The sequence below is a fragment of the Phascolarctos cinereus genome, unplaced genomic scaffold (assembly GCF_003287225.1).
Source record: "Phascolarctos cinereus isolate Bilbo 61053 unplaced genomic scaffold, phaCin_HiC Scaffold_9;HRSCAF=440, whole genome shotgun sequence".
Lineage (NCBI taxonomy): Eukaryota > Metazoa > Chordata > Mammalia > Diprotodontia > Phascolarctidae > Phascolarctos > Phascolarctos cinereus.
In genome coordinates this window covers 195,831,084-195,856,431 of record NW_027556402.1, presented here as the reverse complement: position 1 = coordinate 195,856,431, position 25,348 = coordinate 195,831,084, and the positions used below count along the sequence as shown (strand labels likewise).

Genomic DNA, 25,348 nt, shown 5'->3' with positions numbered 1-25,348 from the left:
TGTTCACACAGCTAGTAAATGAGAGAGCCAGAATTAGAACCCATGTCTTTGTGCTCTTTCCTCCACTTTACCTTAGTTCCTACATGGTATGGTTCCTCCACAGTTCCTCCACTGTGCCTTAGTTCTTACATGGTCTTGGAGTCCAACCACCTGGGTAAGTGACAGCTCTGTGAACCTGAATGAAGAGTCTCAGTTTCCTCATCTGCAAAAAGAAAGGGAAAGGGTGATACTTTCACTTCTGTACCTACTTTTCAGGGTTGTGAGGGAAAAGAGCATTGAGAACTTTGTAAAGTGCTATATAAATGTGACTTATTGTTCAATCATAGTTGAGTCATGATATCGAATAAAAATATTTATTGAGCTCTTACCCATGTGTAGACTCCTGTGTTAGGCATTAGGAGGGGATGCAAAGAAGAGGAGTTTATACTTTGCATATTCGTATTGCTACACAAACACTGGGGAGTCCCTTGTGAACAATCCTTATGACCTGTACATTTCCCATCACGGGGCTTCCAGAGGACTGAGAGCAGGCTGACCTCACATAGACTTCATATGGACTTCACAGCTCTCGTAGCTGGATGGGCTTGGGTTGGCCCAGAGGGCTGGGTTTATTATTTTCAGATGATAGTCTTAAGGCCTTGTTTCCTGGGTTATGCATGGCTTGATGGTGTGAAAAAGATGCCAGGGGCAGTGTTGGTAGTGTGAGAAAGATAACACAGACATCTTTGGAATCAAGTCAGTGAATCAAAGAATTAAAGAGATGAAAGGGACTCTGGAAATCATTAAGCCTCTGATGTCCCTTTCAGATCTAATATTTTGTGATACTGTGATCCTAACATAGGGATAAGTTCTTTGTGCTGGGGATGGAGATGGGGTGACAGACTTTGACACAAATTAGAGTGAAAAACTTTTTTTTTTTTAGGCAATTGGGGTTAAGTGACTTGCCCGTGGTCACACAGCTAGTAAGTGTGAAGTGTTTGGTCTGAGGCTGGATTTGAACTCGGGTCCTTCCTGACTTCAGGGCCGGTGCTGTATCCACTGCTCCACCTAGCGCGGTTTTTTCAAGGGAGTAGTAAGATATTAAGACTTGCACCATAATTATACAAATCAACAACAGCACCTATAATCATAATATCTAGCATTTATATAGCTAGAACATTAAGGTTTATAAAACACTTTATATTTATTGTTGTTGTTCATTTGTTTCACTTGTATCTGACTCTTTGTAAAACTACCTGGGGTTTTCTTGCCAGAGATACTGGAATAGTTGGACATTTCGTTCTCCAGCTCCTTTTACAGATGAGGAAACTCAGGCAAACAGGATTCAGTGACTTGCCCAGGGTCACACAGCTAGTAAATGTCTGAGGCCAGATTTGAACTCAGGAAGATGAGTCTTCGTTCTCTAGGTCTGGCACTCAATCCACTGTGCCTCCTAGTGGCTCTGTCTCATTTGATCTTCATGACACCCCTTGGAGGTAGATGCTATTATTATCACCCCCATTTCACTGATAAGGAAACTGATTTTCTTATCAGTAAGAGGTTATGTGACTTGTCCATTATTGCATAGCTAGTTAAGTGTCTGAGTCAAGATTCAAATTCAGATCTCTGACTCCAAGTCTCACACTCTATGCACTGTGACACCTCTCTGCCTTTTCTTCCAACCCAGATGAGTCTCAGTATACCCCAAATTAATGTGCCTTGAGCTCAAACCAGAAACGATGACAGTGTCTTTGGTGCAGGATACTGTTGGGACAAGAGTGCTGGTCATGGAGTCAGAAAACCTCGGTTAGCTACTCACTTCTTTACATCTTTGCACCTCGTTTTCTCCATGTGTAAAGTGAGCTTGATAACACTTTCCTCAAGGCCAGTGGGCGTGCTCTTTGCCACAGCAGGGATTTCTTTTGAGGGTGGCTCAACATTGGGAAACATCAGAGAAATTCACCTGTGGCAGTTAGCTTCTACCGTGCTCATAGTAGGCACTCCCCAACAACTCAACAACGATGTCTTACATTTTGATCCTCCTAGCAACACTGACAGTAGAGGTACTATGGATTGTACTAGCCTTTTGCTTTACAGACGAGGAAACTGGGACTTGCCCCACATCAAATAATTAAGAAGTGTTAGAGGCATGGGTTGAATTGAAATATTTGATTTTAAGCTCCCTGAGAGGAGGGATTGAGTCATTTTTATCTCTTTATTCCCAGTGGGGGCTGTGAATTCATTTTGGGGCTTGATGAGTGTTTGCTGAATTGAATTGAATTGAAAAAGATGTAATTATCTTCCCTAAGGTATTTGCATACTTGATAGGGAGGCAGGACTAACTTCCATGAAATAATTAGCCAATGACACCAAAGAGTGGGTAATCAAGTATAAGACTGTGTGGTAGGGATGATAGATCTTAGATGAATCCAGTTATTTGGGAACATCTGCCAGTGAGGGGAAGAATAGTTACAGAGTGGGAGAGATTAGGAGTACTAGAAAATAAAGTCTATATTTATTGAATGAGTACTGTCTGCAAAGAAGAAAATAATACACCTCCTCCTTTCCCGCCCTCCTCTTCCCTTCCCTCCCTTTTCACATAGACACCCTGGCTTCACACCTCAGTTATAGAATCATCCTTGGAAGGTCAGTGCCTTGCTTCGTAGCGTTGTCTGACCCCTTCAATCCATTAACAACTTCCCTCACCTAAAGGTGGGGTGTGGGGAGAGTGTTATCACTGTCCAGGAACATGGAATTTCAGTGCTGGAAGTGATTTTTAGAAACCCAAGTTTCTAAAATCTGTATTTTGTTGTTGTCACAAATTGTTTATTTCCTTCATTGAAGTCCTCTCCCAAAGCTTCATCATGCTGCGATGGTGACCCTGGGTTCCCAAAGGCTGTACCAGCAGAACACAATCTTTGGTAGGTTTTACCAAGTTGGAAAGCTTTCAAGGAGAGGCCCATTGATGTACTATAACTTTAATCTGCAGATCAGCCTAGATGAGAGCAGAGAAACTCATCACTGGAAGGTCAGTTCAACAGGGATGAATTTTTTGGGCCATAGCAGTTCATGAACTCATCCACTAATGTGGTCCAGAGAGGCTGAGATCTTTGTTGGGGGGGGAAATTGTGGATTCTTGAAATTAAAACGAAGTATGTGTTGCTCACTTACTTATGATATTTAATAAGAAACAAACATGACCTCATTGGTACTATATCCAAAATATTTCTGTTTCTCTTTCATCCCCATGAAGGAGGGTGGAGAGGAAAGGTGAATGTTCAGTTTTGACGTCATCTGCACAATAAAGAAATAGATGCCTTGAGAAAGCTGGAAACCCATTGACATTGGTTGGGTGGGTCTCTCTCATCTGTCATATCTGCTCAGTAGGTTGCAGAGACTTATCAATTCCACCTCAGTACCACTTCTTGCCCCCATCCTCTCTCCTCTATTCCAACTGCCACCATTCTACCATAGGCACCCTTACCTGCCTAGACAATTGAAATAGTTTCCTAACAGGTCTTTCTGCCTCTATTTTTTATGCCTCCCTGCCCCATCCAGCTTTCATACCACTGTCAGAATAACATTCCCTGTCCATAAATCTTGTCATTATCTACTCTTCTGCTCAGAAATCTCAGTGGTTTTCTAATGCCTCTAGAGAAGAAATCCTTAATCTGGAGTCTATGAACTTATTAAAAACAATTTTTGGGATAACTGTATTTTGATATAATTGGTTTCCTTTGTAATTCTATGTATTTTATTTTACACATTTAGAAACATCATATTGAGGAGGTGGTCCGTGAGTTTCACCAGACTGCCAAAGGGGCCCGTGACATCCAATAATTTAAGAACTCCTGCTCTAAAATTCAGACTTTTTCCTGGCCTTTCAAAGCCTTCCATAATCTAGTATCATCCCACCTATCCAGCCTTATCTTGTGTTAATCTCCTCCATGTGCTTGACATTAAAAACACCTCCATATCCTCCTCTTTAAGTCCTACAACCCCTCATCATGGAAAAGTTGTGACTCTAGGTTCTTGATAGATAGCTTTCCACCAAGATGGAAAGGTTTCAAGTAGAGGCCCAATTATAGACCATATGCTTGTTGTCTGAGGACCAGCTTTAATAATAGAGGGTTACAATCTGTTGGTAGATGGAGTACTTATATTGCCAAAATTATAGGCTCTTGAGGTGTTGGGATGCTCTCTACTTCAGCCAAAATGGAGTTTTCCGAAAAACACATTCTGGGCTTTCTTCATCCATTCATCCATCTAATACCCTCCCACCTACAGCAAGAAGCATTTTCCAATCCCTCTTAATTCTAATTAATTTTACACTTTCCCTCTATCAATTCTCTCCAATTTATCCTTATGTGTATGTACATTATCTTGTTTATTCTTATATATATACATTATATACAAATAAGATATATATGTATGTGTATATATATGTATCTTGTTTGTATATATCTTATGTATATAAGTTGTTTGTGCATGGTTGTTTGCATGTTGTCTCCTCTGTGAAACTATGAGCTTCTTGAGAGCAGGGGTTGTCTTTTGCCTTTCTTTGTAACCCAACATCTTAACACAATGCCTAGTAATGGCAAGTACTTAATAAATGCTAGTAGACTAACTGCCCCAGTCAGAGATGTGCTGGTCTCAGCTCAAAACCATCTCATGAGAGCCAGTTGTTAAATTGTCATTGTGAGAATTTACACCTCAGAAATCAGCAAATCCTCAAAATCAGGGCTTTATTTGTTGTTTTGTTGATTATTGAGATAATCAATAATCAACAAAGAAAATGATGGGGAAAATGTTAAAAATGCAAATTAAAAGTGTGCTGTGCGAACTTTTTTTGAGAGTCACTTTAAAAACATTTACCAGCATAACCCTGGCCCCAGTCCACCTTCCCTCAGAATTATTTCTCCCTGCAACATTCCCATTCTTCTCCCCAAATATTCCCCCTCCTTAACTTTACTTAGCCTGTTTCCCATGCCTCTGATGGCTTCTTCCTTACTTTTGCCTATTAGATTCCCACATGTCCTTTTTAAAAAAAAATGTTTTTTATTTTCAACATTCACTGCTATAAGATTTTGAGATTTAAATTTTCTCTCTCTCTCCCACATCCACCCCAAGACGGTGTACCATCTGATGTAGGCTCTACATATACATTCACGTTAAGCATATTTTCCCATTCGTCATTATGTAAGAAAAAATTAGAACTAATGGAATGAGCCATAAGAATGAAGCAATAAAACAAAACAATAAAGAAGAAGGAGAGCAAATAATATGCTTCCATCTGCATTCAGACTCCATATTTCTTTTTCTGGGTGTGGATAGCAATTTCTGTTATGAATCTTTTGGGGTTATCTTAGATTTTTGCGTTGCTGTGAAGAGCCAAGTCTATCAAAGTCAGTCATCCCATGATGTGGCTGTTGTGTACAATGTTCTCCTGGTCCTGCTCATTTCACTCTGCGTCAGTTCATGTAAGTCTTTCCAAGTTTTTTGAAGTCTGCCTTCTCATCATTTCTTATAGTACAATAGTATTCTGTTACATTCATGTACCACAACTTGTGCAGCCATTACCCAATTGATGGTCATCCTCTCAATTTCCATTTCTTTGCCACCACAAAAAGAGCTGCTATAAATATTTTTGTGCATGTGGTTCCTTTTCCCATTTTTATGATCTCTTTGGGATATAGACCTAGAAGTGCTATTGCTGGGTCTAAGGGTATGCGTAATTTTATAGACCTTTGGGCATACTTCCAAATTGCCCTCCAAAATGGTTGGATCATTTTACAACTCTACCAACAATGTATTAGTGTTCCAATTTTCCCACATCTTCTCCAGCATTTATCATTGTCCTGTTTTGCCATGTTAGCCAATCTGATAGGTATGGTGTGGTACCTCAGAGTCTTTTTGATTTACATTTCTCTAATCAATAGTGATTTAGAACATTTTTTCGTATGACTATAGATAGCTTTGGTTTCTTCCTCTGAGAACTGCCTGTTCATATCCTTTGACCATTTATCAACTGGGGAGTGACCCACTGGTACTTTATAGACCATTTCATATGGCCCCTCTGTGGCTCTTTTCCTATGCTCAAAAATTCTCATGTAGTTCTTAGCTCCCCTTCTGCAGTGCCCTTATAATATTGTTTTTTGTTATAGCTTTCTGTGCTTTCTCCCCTTTGACCTTTGCTCATACTCTTTCCTGGGTTTAGCTGTCCATCTCTCCTCCTCCACCTCTCAGTCTTTAAAGGCTTAACTCATGGGCCAGTCTATGCTGTCATTTCTCTGGCTTCCTATTGCTCTCTTTGTTCTGTTGTGACACTGATCATGTGCTTGCCTCTGTAATAACTATTTGTGTCCATCTCTTATCCTTCTCAAAGAGGCCCAGGACCATAGCTTATTCCAATCCCAGGACTTTACTCAGTATCATAGTAGGTGTTCTATAAATAATGAATGTATGAACATTGCTAGCTCTCTGTGCCACCACGATGCTGCCATGCTTCTTTGTCTTGTACTCTTTCATTTTGATTCTACCCCTTCTTTGGCTTTCTCAGGGAGTCTCAATTCTTATTTGGGGCCGTGTTTGTTACGAGAGCACTCAGAATGAAGTAAATTAGGTTGTGAACTCCTTGAGGCTAGGGACTGTCTTTTGCCTCTTTTTGTATCCCTAGTGATTATTAGCATAGTGCTTGGCACAGAGTAGGCACTTAAAAATGTTTATTGATTGATTATTGACTGATTGATCAATATAATAAAGAGTAAAAAGCAGGTGGCACTCAAGAAACTGCTTCATAGGTTTTGAATTGTAAACCCCTAATTGTTGGTATTAAAAGCTTGAGAGCTAGGTTTAACTATGCTCAGATATCCTAGAATTTGGGAGCTGGAGGAGGCTTTAAAGGTCACTCAGCCCAATTCCACATTTTACAAATGAGGAACTTGAGGCTCAGAGTGGTGAAGGAATTTAGCCATAGTCATATACCTTGTTTAACTGGATCCCAGGTCTCTAAAAGTAAACAGAATGTGCTCCAAAATTCTGGGCAAAAAAAGAATTTTTTTAGTCTCCTTTACCCCTTGTTGGACAATGATACAGTTGTAATTTTCTATCCCTGTTGCCATCATCAGTTAAAGATTTACCCTCTAATTGGATATGTCATGTCCATGAGAAAAGTGTTTTGGTTTTCAGTGTTATAGGAGGTTTTTTCTTTCTCACCTGAGAGCATCATTTGTGTCAGCAGAGATGGGAATCGCTAAGGTTCCCAAAGAAAAATAAGATCCACATAGCAGCGAGAACATAAAAATCCAGCAGCTCCATGATGGGGCTCATTTTTTAAGCTGCTCTAATTTCTTTCAGTTCATTTGCATGACTCTCCCTCCTGAGGTTTATCTGGACTAGAGAAGTGATTAACTAAGTATAGAATCTGCTTTTGCTTCTCCTTCTTGGTGTGTGCTGGGGTTAGATTGGGTCATTTTATTCTTGGCTCGCAAATCACACTGATTTCCTCTGGTGCCGAGCAGTCCACATTCTTCAGGACATCATATCTGTAGAATTTTTTTTTTAAAATGCTTTGCCCAGTTGTCAAAACAAGAGCCTAGGTTGATAATGTCCTCTTTTTCTTCTTTTCCAGGGGCTGGTGTATTTTTCCTTTCTTGTGCAGAAGGAGAGCAGATCAGCTTTCTTTTCGACTGTATCGTCCGGGGCATCTCCCCCACGAAAGGCCCCTTTGGCCTGCGTCCTGTCCTCCCAGGTTAATATAAGAAGTGTAGAGTGACCCCTTGGTGTTGATGCCTGCCTGGGCTGGTGCTCGTGGCTCCACTTGGAATGGCAGGTTGCAGACACCACACCCTGGGATGCAGGGTGGTTTTCATTCTGAAATGTCACCGCGATCCAGATTTATCAGTCCCAGGCACCTAGCTCCTCTCCCTTGCTGTCCTCTCAGCTCATTCACATTCCTGTTACAACTTGGACTGGTTTCCGTTGTGTTTGTCCTAAATGGACCTCTAAATAATACCGGATTATGACTATCTAGTACTTTGTGGCCACAACATTTTCACTTGGTTTCCTCACTTGATCTTTACATTGTTATCATCCCCATTTGGCAGAGAGGAAAGCTGAAGGTTATAGAGAAAGAATGGCTTGTTGAAGGTCACAAAGCTAGTAAATGGTTGAGCTTGGCCTTAGAATTACTTAATTCCTCTGGGTCTCAGTTTCCTCTGGAAAATTATTTCTAAGGTGACTTCTAGCTCTAAATTATATTCCCTTTGCTCCTGTAATCTTAAATCTGAAAGGAACCTTAGGATTGGAGGATCTGAGTTGGAAGGGGCCCTCAGCCCTCTTTTGTTGTAGGTGAGGAGACAGGTTCAGAAAAGTGAATTGACTTGCCCAAGGTCACAGAGTAAGTAAAGGGAGACTTTGTACTAGTACTGTGTGGCTACAGGTTCAATAATCTTTTTTCACTGCACTATCCTATTTCCTTAAAAGTGTTCTATTTTGGAGAAACACAATCCTCTTGCTTATTCAAAAATAAAAACTGCCCAGACTTTGTTGTGGTTGCAGCAGGAGAAATAGACATGAGTGTATTTATGGTTTCCAAAGGCTCATGCTGCCTTGCAGCTTGAAGGGATGAAGAAATGTCATATATTAGTGCTTCTGAGCAAGCCTTGTAAAGGGAGGAGTAGGCAGGCGGCTGAAAGATGAGACTTTGGAACATCCGGGGAAAATCTATGTATTTGGAATTTGAAATAATGCTTTAGGGCGTTGCCTTTTGATGGCTATGCCAAATCATATGGTTTTCCATTAAGCTGTGGGTAGGAGCTACTATTTCAAGGGTTTGTATAGGTCTCTGACCAAAATTAACTGAGATGTTCTGGGAGCTGGTAGGATTTAGAGAGATAAAGTCCCTCTGAACTCTTTTGTAAACCAGACTTGACAGGCAGCTGCCTTAGGTATTACTTGTGGGCAGAGCACAGGACTGGGAAGTAGAAGAACTGAGTTTTTGTCCCAACTTATTGTGTGACCTCGGACAAATAGTTTTCCTTTGGGCCTTGAGGTTTCTTCCTCTGTAGAATGAGAAGAGATGTTCTCTAAGGTCCTTTGTTAATTAGTACATTAAACCCAGTGTTCATCAGGTGTTTTGGATTTCTAAGAAAAACTTGTAGATTTAGTCACCTTTGGAAAGCTGGCCACAAGTTTCAGGTATTGAAATGTGAAGAGCTCTGAGTCATCCTGAGTCCTGTTGAGGTTTTTTGAGTCTGTTTCACTAGTGGCCATAGTAAAAATCTTAAAAATCTTAGGGACCCATACAGATATCTCTGGGTAAGATATTAATGGAATCACAGACTCTCAGAATGGAAAGGGAGCTCAGAGGTCAGCTTGTCCAATTCTACCTGGAGAAGAAGCCCCTTTATAGCCTCCCCAACAAATGACTATCTAACAGATGGCTGCTCAAAGACTTAGAGTAGAGGGATGTAGTTGAAGAAGGGTTGTAGGAACTAGGTTTGAGTTCTGGCCATATCCCTTCTTCTGTGTCTTTGGGCAAGTCACTTCTTTTGGCCTCAGTTTCCTTGTATGTAAAAAGGAAGTTAAATCAGATAACTTAGAGTTCTCTTCCATCTCTAAATCTGTGACCCTATGACCAGCTAAAACAACCTGGCCTAATTCTGGACCACTCTTATTAAATGAAAGTTTTTTCTCAGATTGAACTTCTGCTCATGGCTCTTAGTTTTGTCTTTTTCATCTTCGAATGAACTCGAATGAATCTTCTCTCTTCCACATGGTAACATTTTAGATACTTGAAGGCAGCTGTCATATCTCTGCCCTAAGTCTTCTCTTCTCTAGGAAAAATATTCCTAGTTCCTTTAACTGATACTTGTATGGCACAATCTCCTAATCTTTTCACTGGCCTGGTTGCCCTCTTCTGCATGTTCATGAAAATAATAATTATATTAATAATGATAGCTTTCATATCATGCTTTAAGCAAATATATATAAATATATGTTTAGATATAAAGCAAAGCACTTTACAAATAACATCTTATTTTATCCTTACAACAACCTTGGAAAATAGCTAGGTGCTATTATTAAGCCCATCCTACAGATAGGCAAGCTGAGGCAGTCAGAGATTTAGTAATTTGCCTAGGGTGCCACAGTTAGTAAGTATCTGAAGCTAGATTTGAACTAGAGCTTTCCTACAACATGACCACCAGAACTTCACAAAGTATATCACATTTGTGTGACCTGGGAAAGGACACTTATTTTCCTTGTTCTGGATATTTTCCCTTTATTAATATAGCCTAAGATCTTATTTGACTTCCATAGGATATTATTAATTCATTGAGCTTACTTACAATCTACTAAAATTCCTCCCTTACCTTTGAAAGTGATTACTAATATTAGGCAGTATGAATAACAGTAGCTCCAATTTGTTATAGCATCTACAATTTATAAAGCCATTTTCTTACAAAGACCATATGAGGTAAATAGTATACATATTGCTACACCCAGATGACAGATCGGGACATTGAGGCTCAGAGTTTAAATGACTTTTCCTGGATCACAGAATTAATAAGTGGAGGCTAGCCTAGGACTTGAAAGCAGGGCTTCTTACTCCAAATCCTGTTGCTTCTTGCTGTCTCAAGATATAGTGCCTGTACTCAAGAAACTTTGTGGTCCAGTAATAATAATGGGTTAGTGATAGCCTACATTTTTATAGAACTTTGAGACTGGAAGAATACTTCTTGTACCTAATCTCATTTCTTCCTCAGGATGACCCCATGAAGGTAGGTTTTGTTATTATCCACATTTTACAGATGAGGAAGCTGGTGGTTAGAGATGTTAAATGACTTGGCCATAGGCACACAATTAATAGGTGTTGTAGTTAGGATTTGAACTCAGGTCTCTCTTGACTCCAAGTCCAATGCTCTTTCCACTAGACTACAATGCCCACATAGGAACACATAAAACTAGGAAACAAAATTGAATGAGATTAGTGCATTAGAGGTACAGACACCATGCTGGGAGAGTGGAGAGGAGGCAGAGTTCACATCCCTTTGGGACTTAAAGAAGGCTTCATTCAGGAGATGGCATTTGAACTAGATTTGGTGGAGACTTAAGTAATAGAATTAGTAAATACAAATGAGGTGGGTTCACATGTGGCCAAAATCTTTTGTTGGTCCAGTTTGCATCAGTCTTGCCTGTGCCTCAGGATGGATATTTGAACTCTTTCCTGGCTCCATTCATCCAGATGGGTTGAGTCAAAGCAGTTGTCAGAAACAGCCCTGTGTGGGCATATTGTGTATGGGAAACTGGTATTGTCCTTTGTACACAAAAAAGGATGCCATCCACCCCCTGTCACTAGGACATGTGCTGTGAATTGTCTTCTCCCAGTCTCCCCCCAAGCCATATAGAGGCTGTGGGTGAGAGCTAAGCTAGCCAACTCCTAAGTAGTTTAATCTTTGACCTTGGCCTCATTGTATTAGCTTTGTGTTCTAAACAAGGGAGTTTATTGGCCACAGGATGTTGGGACTTTGGAGGTCTCTTTTCTTTTGCCATGTGGGACAAGACTCCCTCTTTGATGTACTTTTTGTCATGGCTTCAGACGGAGTACCATACACATATGGACCACACACAAAGACCCAGATGAACACAGAAATGCTACATGAGCTTCTGCCTGCCTTCCCCAGAGAGCCACCAACCAAAGTCAACCAAAACAGACCCAGAGGGAGATGGCGGGAGACCTCAGACAACCCAGGCAGCTAAGCCACCGGGTGCCAATTGGACCTTACCTGCCATTCATTTCTGTGCTTTGCCACACTTGGCAACAGGAACCTCACACAACAATATGAACATTGAACAGAGCACAAAACCTGACCCAGGTGAGATAGGGCTGTTGCCAGTCATCCTTGGTACCCAGCTCTTAATCATAACAGGTGAGGTTTCAGACACTACAGCTACATTTTTTTAAGGATAATGAAAAAGATGGATGAGAGTGCATAGCTAGAAAAGAAGGGAAGGGAGTTTTATATTTCTTGAAAGGCAATATTAAAAAATCTGGGCTGGGAATAAGGAAAATTCAAATGAGGAAAAAATGGGACTTAAAAAAATAAGGAAAAAAATAAAGCGAAAGGGCTAGGTTAAATGCTCTCCAAGGGCCCTTCTAATGCAGCTATTAAAAATAACCACATGTTTCTAATGTAGTTTTAAGTTTACAAAGAACTTTCCTCACAGGTGCCAGTATCACCACCCTCATTTTGCAGATGAGGACATTCAGAGAAGGGTGATAAGTTGCCACTAGATTTTGGACCCAGCATTAACACCCACGTCTCTTGATAGTGTTCCAGACTCTTATCCTAGGACTCGCCTCACAGAATCCCTAGAACCAGTGTCCTCCCAGGTCTGGTAGTGTCCCTCCCGTCCGTCTACTTTGTGATCCTCTGGTTTGATTTTTCATTAGTGTGATGTGATACTTTTTGTGAGGAAGGGCGCTGGCTCCCCCTGCTGCTGGTCTGTGAGTTTGTCGCAGTTATATCTTAATTCACTAGACATTTATTTATCCAAGTGCCTGCTACATTCAAGGCCTTATTCTTGCATGGTTATCTGGCAAGTGAAGGCGAGAGAAAGGTCATGTTTTTTTTAAAATAGGTGACAGAGAGAAAAAAGACCATGATGTAATACAAAAGGAAAAAAAAACCACTTACCTCATAGCTGTAGAGACCTGGGTTCAAATCCTGGCTGTCATGATTCCCAGGGAAGTCATCTAAAGTTTCTGTGCCTCCATTGCTAATGAGCAAAAGAGTTCATAATACTTGCATGACCTTCCTCACGGACACATTGTGAAGAAAGTACTATATAAGCCTTTAAGACCTAGGAAAATGGCAGTGAGTTTGGAGACCACAACAAAAGCAGGGTTTTTTTTGGGGGGTTAGGCAAATGGGGTTAAGTGACTTGCCCAGGGTCACACAGCTAGTAAGTGTTGTCACCTAGCTACCCTCAGAATTTTTTTAAACTGGGTCTTTCAGTAGTTTTATGCCTCCTTTCAGTTTTTAGAACCCTTTGCTAATTTGGATACAAATCTGCATGAGAAGTGAGTCTAGTGTCCTTAGGGAGAGAGACAATACTTCCTCCATCCTTTATTCTTGTCAGATCACATCAGTTTTGGGTTCTATGTGTCAGAAAGGACATAAATCACCTAAACTGTATCCAGAGGAGGACAATCAGTATGGTGAAGGGATTAGAGCCCATTCCATATAAGGAGCTAATGAAGGAGATCGAGATGTTTTTAGCCAGTTGAAGAGAAGTAACATGATCACTGTCTTCAAAAAGCTGAAAGTCTGACATGTGGGATTAGATTTGTTATGTTTGGCCCCTGGGCACAGAATTAGGAGCCCTGGGGTGGGAAATTTACAGGGAAGTAGATTTTGACTCTAGTCTCTAGTAAGTTAGGTATCACTTGGTGGTCTTCAAGTGAGGTTTGGATGGCCATATGTCAGGGATATTTTTTTGTGGGTATGCCTTACACTGGATGGTTTCTGAGGTCCCTTTCTGTGCTGAGATTCTGTGAGTCTGTGATTCTTTGCGGTTACCAGTAGGATGAACTTCACTGGGGAGCAGTCAATAGCCCATATCTGGAGATTTTCATTTGTATCTGGATGACCACTCAGGCACTTGTCAAGAGGATATGGATTGGACTGGAAGATTGCTGGAGATTTGACCAATTCTGTTTTTTTGGGGGGTTTCTAGTTGGAAGGATAGAAAGTGAATATAAGAAAAATTAAATAGTTAATTTTTTAAAAGTTAGTTAAATGAGCCTGGGAAAAGTTGAACAGTTAAAATTTTCAGATAATTTAAAACTTTTCACATAATTTAAATAACTTTTCTTGACAGCAGCAAAAAGAGCTGTTACAAGACAGTATCTGATGGTTACTTAGGAGATGACTGTTATAGCCAGAAAGCTCTATAGGTCTTTAGAGGAGGGAGGTCTGTGACGCTGGGCAGATATTGCTGGTGAGGGGCATGTAAGAGGCAAAAGCCTTTTGCAGGCAAAAGTTCATTGGGTTTAAGTAAGGTCACAGGGCTGGAGGAGTCTTTGTTTTGGTTTTACCAAAGGCATTTCTTCTGATGAAGAAAGACTTGAATTGTTAAGGAGTTTGGGCAAGGACAGAATTTCCGTCCCTTTGCCAGAATGGTATTTAGGAAATGTGACCCAGATTGTCATATGGCTGTTTAATCTTCTCTCTGGATTTCCCAGAGGTCAGAATTTTTCCCCAAACATACAGTAATCTAAGAGCCAAGCACAAAGGTTGAGTTGCCATTAAATCTGCTATACATGACAAGTGTCAAGACTTACATAATGGATAGGACCCCTTCAAGGAATTGTCTCCCACAGCTTGCTAATGATAGTTCTTCTCGGTAAATATGTACTTCGTCTGGTCCTGTGATGTCACACATGGGATACCATGCTTATATACAAGATCTGAGTGAATCTTCAAAATGGCCATGTTCCATTGGACTTATTTCTTCTTAATTTAACTAGAGGCTCCCCAAATTTGTTCTCTGTATATTTCAGTATCCTTATTTCCTTCAGAACTTTCATATTTTGTTATCAGCCTGCTGCCTTCAGGTCACTGTTCTTAGGTTCTAAATTTGGGATTCCACTGGTGAGTTGCAGGCTTCAGAGGAGACAGTAGAGGAAGACAGTAGTGATGTGGTTGAGAGAGCATGAGTTTTAGCTTTGGCTCTGACATTTTACCAGTCATATGACCCTGGGTAAGTTATTTCACTTCAGTTTTCTCCCATATAAAATGGGGATGATTCTTATATTACCTACATTTTAGAGTTGTTGTAAAGAAAGTGCGTTGTAGTCCTTAAATGTCAATACCATGTCAATAGAAGTTGCTGTAATTTATTAACAAAAAATGGAGTTTGGGTGATCATCTGGATGCCCAGGCTGCATAGCTGGTTTAGCTATTAAGTAAAGAGTCAGTGTGGTGTGGTGGAAGGAAAACTTATTTTAGAGTCACAGGTTGTGAGTGTAAATCTTGGTTTTGTTACCATGATGCCCATGTAAGGTAAGGCTTTAAATTCTATCATCCTGGGATTCTATTACTTAGGCACGTACAGTTCAGAGGAGGTAGTTGGGATCTCAGAGGGGTTGCTAGTACAGGCGAAAGTCCTTGTTGGACTCCTACTGTGGTTATACTTAATAAATAAATGTTTAATAATAACCATAGGTAGCATTTATGTAGTGTTTTAAAGTTTGCCGAGCTCAAAATGTTGTTTCATCATATCCTCATAATGCCCCTGGGAAGTGTTGAGTTGTTTTAGTCGTGTCTGACTTTTTGTGACCCCATTTGGAGTTTTCTTGGCAAAGATACCAGAATGGTTTGCCATTTCCTTCTCTAGCTCATTTTACGGATGAGAAAACTGAGGCAAACAGGGTTAAGTGGTTTGTCCAGGGTCACACAGCTAGTAAGCATCTGAGGCCAGATTTGAACTTAGGTTGTCCTGACTCCAGGACTGGCTTTCTATCCACTGTGCCACCTAGCTGCCCCTGGGAAGTAGGTGCTTTTATTATCTCCATTTTACAGATGAAGAAACTGAGGCAGACAGCGGGTGCAACTTTCCTTGCTAGTAAATGTCTGAGGCTGTATTTGAAATCAGAGCTTCTTGACTATAGGTCCAGAATTTCATCCACTGTGTTACCTAGCTACTTCTCTCTTACAGTGGTATGGATCATTTCTCATCCTATTTACATACATGCCTGAATAGTGCATGGAAATCAGATAGCTCACACAATTAATGCCAACAAATTCAATGACCATTTATTAAGCATCTATTATGGGCAAGCCAGAAATGGGGATACAAAGATACAGAAAGTTCTCTTCATCAAGAGGCTTGTAATCTAACAGGGGAACATTGGCTAGATGATTATCTAGTCCAATCCCCTCACTTTAAGGATGAGGAGGCAGAGGCCTGGAGTGGTTACGTGATTTACCCATAGGTGGCAGAGGCAAGGTAGAGATTCCAACTCAGGTCCACCAACTCTGAACCTAGCTCTTTTCTCGCTGGACCACGTTAGGCATCTACTATGTATGCAATTAAATGCACAAATGCCAGGAATATATGCCAAGGTGGTAGTGATGTTCAAAGTGTTATAAAACTTAAGGGGGTAAAGATGACTTTTAGCTAGGGGAGTAAGGGAAGATTTGATGGCACCTGAGCTGGGCTTTGAAGGAGGGGAGGAATATCAGTAGCAGAGATGAAAAGTGGGCATGTTTTCATTTCACCCTGTAATGAATGCATATGGTGATGAGACGGGGCAGGCAGGATACAGTCAGGGCCCAGTTCCTAGTCAAGTTTGGCTGGGATCCAGAGTACTAAGAGACCTTCTGGTAAAGGATTCAAGGAGGATTGAAGCTAGATTGTGAAAAGTCTTAAAGGCCAAGGGGAAGAGTTTGTATTTTCTTTAGCTCTATGTAGAATTCTTTCCTTCCTTCCCTCATCTGTAGGAAATTAACTTTCACAATGCATTATGGAAGTCGTCTTGCCCTCTTCAAATCCCCGAGGAGTTTGCCTGGATTGACTACCCAAAAGGAGTCAGCAAAAGAAAGACAAGACAGGGAGATATTTTAAAACTTCAAAAGACAAAGATCTCTAAGCCTCTAGGGGGAAATTATGCTTCTGATTTCCAGCCCTCAGACAGAGAACTCCAAGTAGAATAGTGCTTCTTCTTCTGGCTCCAGCACTTATTATTATTAGCTGCGTGACCAGTTCACTTTGCTTTTCTGAGATTCCTTCTCTTTAGTTTCCTTCTTTTTAAAATATGGGTAATTATTCTTGCACTAACCACCCCAAAGAGTAGTTGTAAAAAATGCTGTTTGTAAACTTGAAGCAGGATACAAATGTGAGCTGCAGTTATTAGCATATAGTACTTTACATTTACAAAGTATTTCTTCTACTTTCCCATTTGAACCTCACAACAATTTTGAGAAGTGGATAGGGTATTTGATGGGGCAGCTAGGTGGCACAGTAGGTAGAGTGCCAGACCTGGAGTCAGGAAGACTTATCTCCCCGAGTTCAGATCTGGCCTCAGATACTTACTAGCTATATGATCCTGGGCAAGTCACGTCACCCTGTTTGCCTCAGTTTCCTCATCTGTAAAATGAGCTGGAGAAGGAAATAGCAAATCACTCCAGTATCTTTGCCAAGAAAACCCCTTACACAGCCACAAAGTCAGGCATGACTGAAAAATAGCTGAACAGCAAGAAGGATATTTGAGAAGCTGGTGATATTAATCCTCTTTTATAGAAAAGGAAACAGTCTGCGAAAGAGTAACTTGTATGTGTATAGTCACCCAGCTAATAACTGGAAGAGCTAGGATTCAGACTGAGCTCTTCTGATTAGAAGCCCCTCACTTCTTTACTTTTTCTTCCTCTCTCTCTCTCTCTTTCTCTCTCTCTCTCTCTCTCTCTCTCTCTCTCTCTCTCTCTCTCTCTCTCTCTCTTTTCTATTTTTAAAAATGTTTCCTTAGTGTTAGTTTTCTAATTACGTGTAAAGATAGTTTTGAACATTCATTTTTGTAAAATTTGTTTTTGGCTAGGCAGTGGAGTTAAATGACTTGCCCAGGGTCACACAGCTAGTAAGTGTCAAATGTCTGAAGCTGGATTTGAATTCAGGTCCTCTTAACTCCAGGGCTGATGTTCTATCCACTGTACCACCTAGCTGCCCCACCATTTTTGTAAAATTTTGAGTTCCAAATTTGTCTCCCTCTCTCCCTCCCTCCCTCCCTCCCTCTCCTTCCCCCTGCCCAATGCAGCAAGCAATCTGATATAGGTTATACATGTACAATTATGTGAAACGTAACTCACTTTTCTTAAATAATTTGTCAAGGAAAATGATTACTTTTTCTGAGAAACATAATAGCAAAGATCTTGAGGAAGGAACAGTTTTCAGATGCCTGGGAGTATACATTTTTAAACTTTTGTCAACATGCTTTCAGATTTTTATGCAGAGTTTTAAAATGTCATATTCTGCTCCTGAGAGCCAGACTAGGAACAATAGGTGGAGGTTACATATTGTTAGAGTACGGCTCAGTGAGAGGAAAACTACCTAAAAACGAGACCGGGCTGCTTTGAAAGGTAGTGATCTCCTAGTGGCTAGCAGTGGCTAGAAATCAGCAGGAGGCTGAATTGACTACTGGTTAGAGTTTGGTAGATGTAAATCTTTTGGTCAGAGTTTGGACCGGTTGCCATCTGAAGGCCTATGGAGTTCTGGAATTCTCAGGTTATTTACTGGAGAAACTCAATGGTGCCTTGGTAATGCTGCTGCCTCTTTTTAGAGAATGAGTGTAAATTGGCTGTGTTTCTGAGACAGCTAGGCCCTCCCCCTGCACTGATTTATTTCTCATGTAATTAGGTGGGGGCGGGGCTTACACTTAAAAGGAAGGATCGTCATTGGTACAACAGCTGCGAAGGATGCCAGGCATTTTTAAACTCTTGAAAGTAATCTTGTTGAAATACCCTCCAGATTGCCACCAACATCTGGTTAGGGCATGATGTTAATCTGAAGCTTTGAAGTATTTATAATCCATGTCTACAATGGTTGACCAATATTAACTTGCTGCCTTGGCAGAAACACTTTTTAGGTGTTCTAGTAAGCAGCCCTGGAGGGCTTTAGAGGTGGGGCAGGATCTTAGAGGAAGAAGGAAACTTAGAAACAGAAGAGCTGGATTCTATTGCTAGTTTTGCTGCTGTTCAGCTGTTTGACCTTGCAAAGAGATTAACCTCTCATCTGAAAAAAAAAAAGTGGAACTGAATATTCCTGCTCTACCTACCTCCTAAAACCAGGTCTCCTTCCTATACTGCTTTCAGGTTTGCAAAGCCCTTTCCTCACAGTATAAGTATCATTGTCTCCATCTGGCAGATAAGGAGAATGATTTTCAGAGACGCTAAGTGTTCTATAGTAATCAGTTTGAAAGTATCCAAAGCCATCTCATTTTGAAGAGGCAGTGGGAAGTGAGAGTACTGGATTAGGAGTCAGATGATCGGGGTTCAAATTTTATTTCCGTTATTTAGTATGTGTGTGTGTGTGTGTGTGTGTGTGTGTGTGTGTGTGTGTGTGTGTGTGTGTGTGAGAGAGAGAGAGAGAGAGAGAGACAGAGAGACAGAGAGACAGAGAGAGACAGAGAGTGACAGCCTGTGGGCAGATCACTTAATTTCCCTGTACCTTAGTTTCCTACCTGTAAAATGAAAGGCTTGGATTAGATGGCTTCTGAGGGCCCTTCCAGAGGAAGAGCTATGCTTCTCTGATTAGATAATCTCTCAGGTTCCTTACTGCAGCCAGGTGGTGGAGCACTGGGCTTAGAATTGGGAACACTCATCTTTGTGAGTTCAAATCTGGTCTCACACACTTACTAGCTATGTGACCCTGGGCAAGTCACTTCACCCTGTTTGCCATACTGGCTCATCTGTAAAATGAGCTGAAGAAGGAAATGGCAAACTGCTCTAGTGTCTGCCAAGGAAACCAACTGAAATGACTGAGCAACAAGTTTCCTTACAGCGCTAAAATCCTGTGATTCTTTTAGAAACTAGGTTGTTCTAATGGATTCTGGGAAGCTATTCCCTTGGAATCCTTTTCACTACGAAGGCAGAAGTTAAAGGGACCAAGAGGACGGTGAAAGATAAAACTAGGCTCGGCCTCATGCCTTTTTTTGGTTTGGAGCCAGTGTGGCCATAGGGGACATCATGGTACAGTAGAAAAAATTTTAGATTTGGAGTCAGGGGATTTGGGCTTGAATACCAGCTGTTGTGGAGAAAATAACAAGCAAACCTGAAGGTGGCATGTAAATTAGTTATTATTATCATTATTATTGTTGATGTTGGGGTGTTCATTGTAAACTGGTTAACAGCTGCTTCTCAGTCTATGCATTGAGAGCTTGAGAAAGCCCTATCATTTGTGAACAATTGTATCTCTCCTGATTTCAGTAATGTAGAACAGAGATGTCAGACTCCCTGCTGGCCAGGAAAACTCAGAACCAGATCAGAATGCAACTGGAAAATGTTTAACAAAACCAATAAAAATGTGATACATTGTAGACGATGTTCTTTTGTGATTTTCTGATTCTATATGCTGCTGTATTGAGTTTGACACCTCTGATACTGAGGCCGTGGATTATGAGATTGTGCATTAAGGAGCCAAGGATTTGGCTGTTGTCTAGCATATCCTATTCTCCAGAGCAGTTTGCTGGATCACACCCTGTCTTTCCCCACTCTGAATTCTACGCCCAAAGCAAATCTCATTCCAAACTGTATTATACTTAATTGTGTGTACAGTATAAATACCCTCATTGGACTGTAAGTTCCCTAAGGACCATTTTCCACCTCTGTATCCCTTGTACTTAGCATACCACCCTGGAGTACATATAATAATTAATAAATCTTTGTTAAAATTGAATGAAATTAAAATTTATTTTAAGGGCAGCTAGGTGGTGCAGTGGATAGAGGACCTGGAGTCAGGACAACTCATCTTCCTGAGTTCAAATCTGTCCTCAGACACTTGTAAGCTGTGTGACCCTGGGCAAATCACTTAACCCTGTTTGCCTGAGTTTCTTCTTCTGTGGAATGAGGTGGAGCAGGAAATGGCCAACTACTCTAGTGTCTTTGCCAAGAAAAGCCTGTATGGGTTCACAAAGAGACATGATTGAAAAATGACTGACCAACAACATTTTTACTTTAACTTAATCATTCTTCTCTGGAGCTCATGATAATCCATTAGTAGACACCTGTGGAAGTCTTCATACTTTTAGACACAGTTAGTTTCATTTTAGCCAACATCCAGTTGATAACTTTTCTGTCTTCTTACCCATATTCCTTTTATCTACACTAGCAGAATGAAGCACCTTTGGGGTTTTCCTCAAAGTTAGCTCTGGTCACTGAGACAAAGTGAAAACCCAATTTGTGAGGGCACAGTGAGGGTCCAGATTGCCTGTCAATGATGATGAAAGACAGAAACCTGCCACTGAAAGCAGCCTAAATAAAACTAAGCTGGGCACTTCATCCTGTTCTAGAGAACGAGCCCCTCTCAAGATTCAAATTCACATGACTGTGCCAGAGTAGATATAACATTAGAATGGTGAAGAGGGAGGGGATTTTATTTCAGGGAGCGGGGAGGAGAAATGTTATCTTGTTGTGGTTAATCATTATATCCTGCTCCCTTCCCCCTCCCCCATTTTGTATTTAGATCCAAATACAAACCCATCATCCATGGAACAGAGAGTGGCCCATGAAGCACTACAGCTAGAGAAGAGGCTCAGTCTTCTTTCACATTCGAGTCGTCCGGGAAGTGGAGGTGAGAGGCTACTGAAGTCCATCAGTGACCCCCCCCCCCCCCCCCCGCCGATGGTGTGGGGTTAGGGGGATGACAGAGGAAAAACATCTTCCTTTTCTAGGGAGTAGTTTCTTCACATTAACAGGAACTAGTGAGTGTTTTCTCAGAACTCTCTGAGGCAGTGTCCTGGTGATAGAGGCTAGATTGGTGCTATGTGAGATAATAGGGGGAAAAAACCTAACAGGGTTTTAGGGTGCTATTCATATCAGTGTTCTCTGTCACCTGTTTGTATGTCTGGTTCAAAAATGCTAGGATGGTTTAAGAATAATAATTACTTACAATTCTATACCTTAAGGTCTACGATGGGCTTTCAACATCAGAGCCCTGTAAGGTAAGGAGAGCAAGGATTATTATTTCTAGTTTATAAATTAGTTAAGACTTGTCCAGGGTGTCCTAGCAAATGGAAGTTGGAGCCAGTGATTGAAGCCTAGGCTTCACCTTAATCCAAACTTTGTTCTCTCTCTACTGTATTATGCTGCCTGTTTAGAACTCCTTAGTTATATTGGATATCAACAGTGAATCAGGTCTTCCAAGCTATATTATTATTAATTTTTTTAAAATTTCAATTATGAAGCATTTTCCCCTCCCCATCCCCATTTCCTGGGGTGTGGGAGTGGAAAGAGAAAAAAAGATCTTTGTAATAAGTATACATAATCAAGCAAAACAAATTCCCACATTGGCCAAGACAAAATCTATGTATATATTATTCAGCATATTAATCCATCACTTCTTTGTCAGCAGGTATGTAGCATTCTTTATTTTCTCTGGAGTCATATTTTTAAGTGTTTCAAAAATTTTTATTTTCACAGTGTTGTCATAGGATAAATTGTTCTTTTGATTCTGCTCATTTCATTCTGCATAAGTCTACACAAGTCTTTCCAGGTTTCTCTGAAATTGTCTCTTTTGTAATTTCTGAAGCACAAAATAGTATTCTATTACATTTATATAGGATACTCTCTTAGTTTCCAGTTCTTTATCTCTACAAAAAGAGCTACTGTAAATATTTTTGTTCACATAGGACATTTTCTTCTTCCTTTTATCTCTTTGAAATATAAGCCCAGTAATGGTATTGTTGAGTCAAAGGATATACACAGTTTGTAACGTTTGGGGCATAGTTACAATTACACATTCCTTTCCAGAATATTGCAGCAATTCACAAGCTCCATGAATAACATATCAGTATACCTGTTTTCCCACAGCCCCACCAACATTTGTTATTTTCCTTTTTTGGTTAATTTTGCCACTCTGATGGTATGAGGTAGAATCTCCTAGTTGCCTCAATTTTCATTTCTTTAATTATTAGTGATTTGTATCATTTTTCATGTGAATATAGGTAGTTACTTTTCTTGAGAACTAACTGGCTAGCCATATCCTTAGACCTTTTATCAAACTAGGGAAACAAACCAGATTATTTTTTAAAGGACCCGCTAGGGTTTTTTTTTTGTTTTTGGCTAAGCAGTGGGGTTAAGTGACTTGCCCAGGGTCACACAGCTAGTAAGTGTTATGTGTCTGAGGCCGGATTTGAACTTAGGTCCTCCGGAATCCAGGGCCGGTGCTCTACCCACTGTACCATCTAGCTGACCCTTCGAGTACTTTTTTAAGGTCAGGTGTTCTTAACCTAGGTTCCATTAATTTGTTTCTTAAAATATTTTGATAACTGCATTTCATATAATTAGTTTCCTTTGTGGCCTTTTTATTTTATGTATTTAAAACATGATTCTGAGAAGAAGTCAGAAGGCTTTATCAAACTGCCAGAGGTCCATGACACAAAAAAGATAAATAAATTCTGCTTTAAATTCATAATACAGGAATAGGGCAAAGCTCCTGAATAAGAATCTTCTTTACAATATCCCAATAAGTAGTCAACCATCTTCCCTTTTCTCCCCACCTTCCAAGGCAGCCTATTACATTTTTGGGTGGTGCAAAAGGTGAGGAAATTTTTCCTCTTTTCATTTTCTACCTATTTCTCCTAGTCCTGTTTTCTGCTGCCAAACAAAATATAGGTTAATTTCCTCACCCATATGCCATGATTTTGAAGATAATTGTTGTATTCCTATTAAGTGGCTAAACAACCAAACCTCCTCATCTTTCTCAACATCTCTGCCATATTTGATAGTGTTGACCACTTTCTCATCCTGGCCACTTCTCTCTGGGCTTCCAAGGCACTGTCTTCTCTTGGTTCTCCACTCATCGGTCTGGCTCTCCTTCTGTCTCCTTTGCTTATTTTGCCTTTTGATCCCCTTCAACTGTTAGTGCTCTCCCTCTATAACCATTGGTCCACAGTTTCCCCCAATAGAGAGTAGAGACTGCTTCATTTATAAGTTTTTTTTTTAAATTCCTAGCGCTTAGTACTGTACCTGGCACTTGGTAAGTGTTTAATAAATATTTGTTGATTGATTGATACAACATAATCTCAAGACCTTTCACTATTCTGATCACTTTCCTCTGGAGAGTCTCAGGCTTATCAATGTCCTTTGTAAAATAGTGTCTAGAACTGAACACAGCACTCAAGGTATGGTCCCTAGTCTTGGATGCTTCTGCCTTTTTAAGTAAAACCCAAGATTACATTAGCAGCTTTTGTTTACCTTATCACCTTGTTATCTCATATTCAATTTATAATCCTCTGAAAACACCTGAACTTTCTCAGGCAGACTGCTACCTTGTCATGTTTTTCCTATTTTGTACTTGTAAAAGTACTTTTGAAATTAATTTTTGAGCCCAAGTGTGAGACTTTATATTTATCTCTATTAAATTTCATGTTACTAGATTTGACCCAACATTTTAGCCTGTTGAGATCTTTTGGGATCATGGCTCTACCATTTAATGTGTTGGTTATCCCTTTTACATTTGTGTTATCTTCATATTTAGTAAGTCCCTATATCTTTATGGAAATCATTTAAAGTAAAATATTAATACAACACAGTGCCCGGGAAAGATCTCTGGGATATTTCACTAGAGATATCATTTCCTTTCATATTAATGTCAAATGATCACTGGCTACTTTTAGCACCTAATCATTTATTCAATTCTAAACCCACCTAACTGTACTATCATTTAACTCAAATCTTGACTTTATTTTCATAAGAATAACTTGAGGCACTTTGTAACATGTTTTGCTAAAATGTAGGCAAACTGTATGTAACACTCTTCTGATTTACCAGTCTTGTATCCTGATAAAAAAAAACATTGAAATTAATTTGACATAAATTTGTCTTAACAAAACCATGTTAGCTCTTTGTTCTCATGGCTTCCATCTCTAAATGTTTACTATCAATCAATCAGTAACCATTATCATATGCATGCCCTATGTCAAATGCTATGTGAAGTGCTGAGGATACAAAAACAGGAAAAAGATAGTCCCTGTCTTCAAGGAGCTTACAATCTAATTTTACAATCTAACTATTCCTTTCATAGTATATTCCATGAATTATCACTGGCTTCTAGTTTGTAGCTTCTGCTGTCTTCTCTCTTTTGAAAATTTGGACCACATTCTCTTGTCCTGTGGTGGTGCTCCCATTCTTTCTCACAAGTTACTGACAGTAGCTTAGGCATCACATCTGTCAGGTTTTTTTTTTTAAGTTCTCTGAGCCTGGTGACTAGAACTCTCTTGCGATCTTCTTATTTACCTTTGGTATTGACTTTGTAGTAGCCATTTTTGTTCTGTCTTTTCTAGTTCAAAGATCATTCTTCTTGGCACAGAACAAAAAGGCAGAAGATGAATTGAGCAGCATCATTTCCCTTCCATTGTTAGTTATCACTGTCCTTTTGTCTGTAAGCAGCAGTCATATCCCTTTATGTTTCCTCTTTTTCCTAATATAATAACACCACCACTGCCACCATAATGAAAAATCAACCCTCAACCCTTGTGTTGTTCTTGGCTTTCCTTGATAGCCTCAGCTTATTCTATGCATTAGGGCTCCTGTCACCATGTTTACTGAATCATCCCATGCCTTTGTATTCATCATTCATTTCCTTCCCTTACTTC

At 40.2% G+C, this 25,348-nt stretch overlaps 1 protein-coding gene across 1 annotated transcript in view; it reads left to right on the top strand.

Annotated features, from left to right (window-relative positions):
* Positions 1-25,348, top strand: part of DOK7 (docking protein 7) — a 117,425-nt gene that overhangs the window by 42,377 nt on the left and 49,700 nt on the right. The window contains exons 5-6 of the mRNA XM_020992264.2: positions 7,610-7,729; positions 21,217-21,324. Of these exons, the coding sequence (XP_020847923.1) occupies positions 7,610-7,729; positions 21,217-21,324 (228 nt within the window). The remainder of the gene's footprint in view (positions 1-7,609; positions 7,730-21,216; positions 21,325-25,348) is intronic.